Source organism: Cibotium barometz, chromosome 2 (assembly GCF_041138505.1).
Source record: "Cibotium barometz isolate CiBa-2024 chromosome 2, ASM4113850v1, whole genome shotgun sequence".
NCBI lineage: Eukaryota > Viridiplantae > Streptophyta > Polypodiopsida > Cyatheales > Cibotiaceae > Cibotium > Cibotium barometz.
The window spans coordinates 44,568,272-44,574,085 of NC_141047.1; the positions used below are offsets into that span (position 1 = coordinate 44,568,272).

Below are 5,814 nucleotides of genomic sequence, written 5' to 3' on the forward strand. Positions count from 1 at the left end.
CCGCTTGAGGCTAGTGCCTTACTGGTTCCGAGCCTGAGGAAGGAGCTAGATTCGGATGTTCGTATCCTCCATCTAGATTTCTGTCTCTTGTATCTTGTCTCAATTCTACACTGCATAGCTCTGTCTATTCCATGTCAATCACATGCTTGTCTAGACGTTAACTCCTATCCGGAATCATGAAGGATCTAGGAACTAACTTGTGTGCAGTCATGACTAACTCTCCTAAGCATGAACGGATTGGTAGCTCAACACTCGGTGTTGGCTTGTCACACTAGGCACAACTGAATTAGTCGTTGCTCTTCAGGAGCCGACTAGGTGGTCCGAAACCACATAAGTGTGCTGATCTTGACCAGAAACCGACAATTCTAAAAATCTATCAATCACTAAAAGATCTTATCAAATGTTCAAACCAAGATGATGTTACATTGATCAAGCATGGCTCAACCTCATAAAGGAGGGCTCATAAGCATAAGCATGATCTAGTTGGTTTTTTTTTGTGGGGTGTAGTTGGATTTCTTTAAGAGTGGGATTTTGCTTGATGAGGTAGCTGGATTTTATCACAACATACTAGGTGGAGCATTAGTTTCTAATAACAACACCCAATCCCCCCCCCCAAAAAAAAAAACCACACACACACACACCCAACGGGTTGCACATTGACTTCTTACATTCTATGAATTCTTTAAAGGTTTCTATTGACACTCAAAAAGTTAAATAGCTTTTGAGCATGATAGTGATATTCATTATTATGACATGGATAACAATTATAGTGACAAACGCTAATATTTTCATGGTTTCTTACATTTTCTTGATTGAGGAGGATGGTGGCAAGCAAAAACCATATCCTTGGAGTTTTCATAAATTCTACCTTGCTCATTGTACTTAAACAAACCAAATTTCTTTGTGTATGTTATCATCTACTGCTACTGCTATGTATACCTCTACTATTTGGCTAATTTTGTAGTCTCTATGTGAAATTTGAATCACCTTACTTACTTAATTTCTCACTAGCTATTTACCTTATTTTTGTTTTACTCAATTTCTTACTAGCTATTAACATTATCTATATGTGCCTCATTAAAGAAGTTCTACAACTACATAGCATGCATGCATTTGACTTTAGCATGCTTTACCTTATTTTTGTTTTACTCAATTTCTTACTAGCTTTTAACATTATCTATATGTGCCTCAGTAAACAATTTCTACCACTATATAGCACGCATGCATTTGCCTTGAACTATTCAACTTTCTTCATTTTAAATCATCAACTTGCCTCATTCAACCATACAATATTCTAAAATATTACTTTTGATGAGATGCGTTTTGGTTGACCCAACTCTCTCTCTCTCTCTCTCTCTCTCTCTCTCTCTCTCTCTCTCTCTCTCTACGTTCAAGCATGTTGTCAAATCAATGCTTTAAATGCATAGGCATTTAGTGTGTTGATTTGGAGATAGTTTTGCCTTCAATGACATTGCTTAGTCTATTGCACTTGCACTTCAGCCACATAGAACTCACGTGAGAATTGTATGACATGCATGCATAAGTTAATGTAGTCTCTAAAACAAAAAAAAATTACATTGTGCAAAATTCAATAGTAAGTCTAAAAGACACCCCTCTGTAATTTGGTCCCTTGTAATGCATATTCTTCATTTTGAGTACAAAGTGCCACTTGTTGTAAAGTACCACTTGCATGAGTACATTTTCTTTATTTCTAGCCTTTGAATTGAGTTGGAGAAATAGTATATTATGTGTAGGCTAGTAGGATGCTTACAAGGCTTGCATTCAATAAAACGTCTTTTGCTTTCTTTACCTAGGTCTTGAACTTGATGACATGGTTGAACCATCTTGAATGTGGCTACAAAGCACTGATGTAGACACTGAACAAATAGTCATACCATTTTGGCCACTGTGGGAGGGTGCATACTCATACCATTTTGGCCTTTTGTAGCACTGAAAGAGCTCATACCATGTGGCCATTGTGGTTCTTGGAAGCATGTGATTTGATTCACGAGTACTTGTGCTTTGCTAAGTAAGGTCTAAGGTCAAACACGAGGAACCTTTGATGACATATAGGAACCTTTGATGACATATGTATCATCTACATAGGTTTCCCCATTTCATCACGGCACAAACTATATGGTATATCATATCATATCCAAAGGTTTGTGCAGACCAGACGACACATTCAAACGGCCGGCGATGAAGAGCGCTGCATTGCTTGGAAATCATGGCAAAACTACGCCGGCTTTTAACAACCCATCGTTTTCTGACACGTCTCCGTGGTCCGTACTCGTCTGAGCCGGCCTCTACAGCCCTAACTTTTCCTATAAACATCCAAAATCCGCCTGTCCGTTTCATGCTGTTCTCCAGTCTTTCAATCTTTCTCAGCGATTGTGATTGGTCGTTTGCAGGCTCATTTCTGTCATAGCTATCAGTATTATTGTTGCAGATATGCCCACAATCCGTGTGTTGCGGCTGTGTGAGCTGAGGCGAACCGAGGTCCATCAGCCCATCAGACTTCACCACCCCCAGCTTTCGCATGCCAAAAGACCCAGAAGACGCCGACCGGGTATGTTTGCCTGCACCTCCTTTGATTCCTGCATGAGAATCCCCTCTTCTCCTGTTGGCTATAACCCCTTTGATGATGAATATGAGAGCTTCTGTAGCTACCCTCTTATCAAACGAAGCTTCAGTAGTGGCTGCAAGGGTAACCTCCCAAGGGGGATCAAACAACCCTCTAAGCAGGTCACTAGTCTTGCCTTTGTTGGCAATCGTTTGAATCCATTTGATGGTGATTATGATGAGAATGTGGATAATCACCAGTCTCAGAGCTTAAAAGGAAGGCTTGACAGTGGTACGCTGTTTGGAGATGATGACTACAGATTTGATTACAAAGTGCCCACCGCAACGCACAATTCTGGACACAAGGTGCCCAATCCTTATGGCATGGCAATGCACGAGCATGACCACGAAGAGCCCACTTCTGATGCATTGTCCCATTCTAATGGATTGGCCATGTGTATGCATGACTACAAGATGCCCAATTCCAAGGCAAAGCACAAACCTGATCCCAAATTGTCTCATTTCGATGTCTACACAACGTTGATGCATGATGCAAACTATGACAGAAATCTGCTCAATTCTGATGGCTCAGCTGTGTATATGCATGATCACAAAATGCCCAGTTCTGATGCCTTGGCAAAGCAAAAGCCTGGCCAAAAGTCGCCTACTTCTAATGGCTTGGCAATGCAGATGCATGATCATAAGGCACCCACCAACTCTGGCCACAAATTGTCGATTCTGCATGCCATGCCTTCACCCAAACGAAGGGCTTCTCGTCTCTACGAGCACATTTTTCATCATAAGCCAAATCCTCAAGTAGTAGGATCGAGAAGAGCAAGCAAATCAGATACCCGGAATGCATCTCAAAACACTATCAAGAGCCACCACCATCTAGCACGGAGGCCCAATAAGAAAACCAACACCAATTCATGCAATGGTTGGAAATCCAACCCTCATAAACCACATGATTCTGCAACAAGAAGCCTCTTACCAGGACATGGTAGATCAGAGCTGCCTGAATGGAGCTCTCATTTGCGAAGTACTAATGGGCCTACACATCATTTGGAGAGTCAAAGTGTGGAAAAGCTCAAGCATTATGCTGTTCATGAGTCTGCAGAAACCACTTGGGGTGTTCAGAATTGTTTGAGGATAGCAGAAACCATCAACACTGAGGTAGGAAACACTTTGAATGTTTTGCATCAACAGGGTGAACAGACAAGAAGAGCCCATGAATACACTCTGGACATCGACCATGACCTTAGTGCTGTAAGATGTCTCTCTGTTTTATAAAAAAGCATTTGACTGTATGCCACTTTAGTAACCTTCAGTGTGCTTGATTTGCAATTCTTACCATAGCTGTTGTTGGCATTGCAGGGGGAAAAATTGATGGGAAGCTTGGGGGGCATATTTTCCAAAACATGGAAACCGGTGAAAACTCGCACTATCAATGGGCCTGAAAGTTTCGATCGGAGTAAGTATATCTTCATGTTGATTGTGACTGCAACCACTACTGCTTTCTGTATTTATCTAAAATGCTGCTTGTAATGCACAGCTCTTTCTTTCCGGAGGAGACATAACCACTCAGAACAACGGCTTTCTGTTGGGGCAGTTGGAAAAAATCATCAGAGCAAGCTCCATCCGGATTCCCAAGCACAATTGCAGTTCCCATGGCAAGCACAGGTTGAGGTAAGTGCAGCGCAGACTATCACATGGACCATGTCTAAAATTTTTAAGGTTCACGTGTGAGAATTAAAGCTCAAATTGGGTTAGGTAACCCTTTGGTTATCACAGATTGAGGAGAAAAAGCAAGACAAGGCTTTATCAGATTTGAGTGATGTGGTGTCTGAGTTGAAGAGGATGTCATTGGACATGGGCAAGGAAATTTCTAGGTATGAGAAGTTCATAAGTGTTTGTGGTTGAACTGCTAATACATGTATGTGTGTAAGTGCACATGCAAGCTTGTGTGTTGTATGCACGTGTGCATCATAATGGAAGGAGCAATACCCAAGAAATTAGTCAAGTTGATACATATCACGTAAGAAGCACTAGCTTTGGCATGGATTGAGGTTTGCAGATATGTAATAATGGCTCATTTTGCAGACAAACTGAAGCATTGGACCCTTTTCAAGATGAAGTGATGGAGCTTAGGCAGAGGGTGAAAAGGGCCAACCTAAGAGGGCGTTACCTTCTTGTGAGGTAGCATAGATTTGCATCTTAGATAATGAGCTCGACTTGGTCTTAGTAGTGATAATTGAATCCTAACTTGGAATCTAGTTAACAAAGCATGGCACATGCACATATCAAAATGTGCTACAAAATCATCAAGTGGCAGAGGCTTCTGGCATTCCATTAGCATCAACAGGCATACTTAAACATAACAAAAAAAGGTTCTCTCACTTAAATTAACATGAGTATACTAGGAAGAGGCAGCAGATGGAAGGAAATATACAATTATGGTTGGAACTTTTTTAAAAAACTTGCATGCTATTCATCTGACTCCACTTTAGATGGCAATTCTTGAAGATTTTAAGATTCCTAATTTACGTTTGTTTCCTTTTATTACCAATGGGATAGATTTCAGTTAAACGCATTTGGGAAAAACAAATGTAACGAACCTTAACCATTCACTTTCGTACTTCCAATTGAAACCATTTGTTTAGAGTCCTTAAAAATTTTATGATCAAACATATATAAAACAATTTAGGCAGTTCCTTCAAAATATTCCCAAATGAATGTCAAGTGTGTGGGATCCCACATTATAACTAGGCTCCAATGAGTAAATGCACACAGTGTAGGTAGTGAGGGAAGAAACTTGGATATCATGTTAGCAACATAGTTAAGGTTGAGGTGTCAATTGATAATTGATGTTAAAGCACCAACCACATTTTACATTTTCACCTTGTAAATTGGTTGAAATAAGTGCATGCATGACAACAATTGTTGTAAAGGATCCTTTCCATTAGGAATCTAGAAAAGATTGTATTTGGTTCACATTTTGAAAATTCCTTCACAAAATGGTGGGAGAAGGGAATCAAATTTATAGTTACAATTTGTTGATAATACGAAGCAAATGCTTGCTTAAAATTATCCTTTCCTCTTCAATGCATGTTGAAAAGGAAGATAAGTACTCCTCTTAGTCCTTTCATATGAGCTCCTAATAAGAATGCCAAAATCATTATTGTATGTACCCCATACCTACTAGTAAACCTCACAAAAGCAACAAAACCGTCATTGTACTCCATATCTACTAAT

The 5,814-nt window shown here is 40.1% G+C and overlaps 1 protein-coding gene across 3 annotated transcripts; it reads left to right on the plus strand.

Moving 5' to 3' along the window:
* The first annotated feature begins 2,035 nt into the window (after nt 1–2,035).
* Nucleotides 2,036–5,467, plus strand: LOC147641126 (uncharacterized). 3 transcript variants are annotated; one of them, XM_086818392.1, is made up of 6 exons: nt 2,036–2,139; nt 2,450–3,828; nt 3,937–4,033; nt 4,115–4,248; nt 4,354–4,451; nt 4,663–5,467. In XM_086818392.1, exons 2-6 carry the CDS (start codon nt 2,452–2,454, stop codon nt 4,760–4,762), a joined length of 1,806 nt encoding a protein of 601 aa, XP_086674518.1. In that variant the 5' UTR covers nt 2,036–2,139; nt 2,450–2,451; the 3' UTR covers nt 4,763–5,467. The 3 variants fall into 3 exon arrangements, with proteins under 3 accessions (XP_086674518.1, XP_086674501.1, XP_086674510.1); XM_086818375.1 differs by lacking the exon at nt 2,036–2,139 and adding an exon at nt 2,155–2,282 and having other exon boundaries at nt 2,412–3,828; XM_086818384.1 differs by lacking the exon at nt 2,036–2,139 and adding an exon at nt 2,157–2,282.
* The last annotated feature ends 347 nt before the right edge of the window (nt 5,468–5,814 follow it).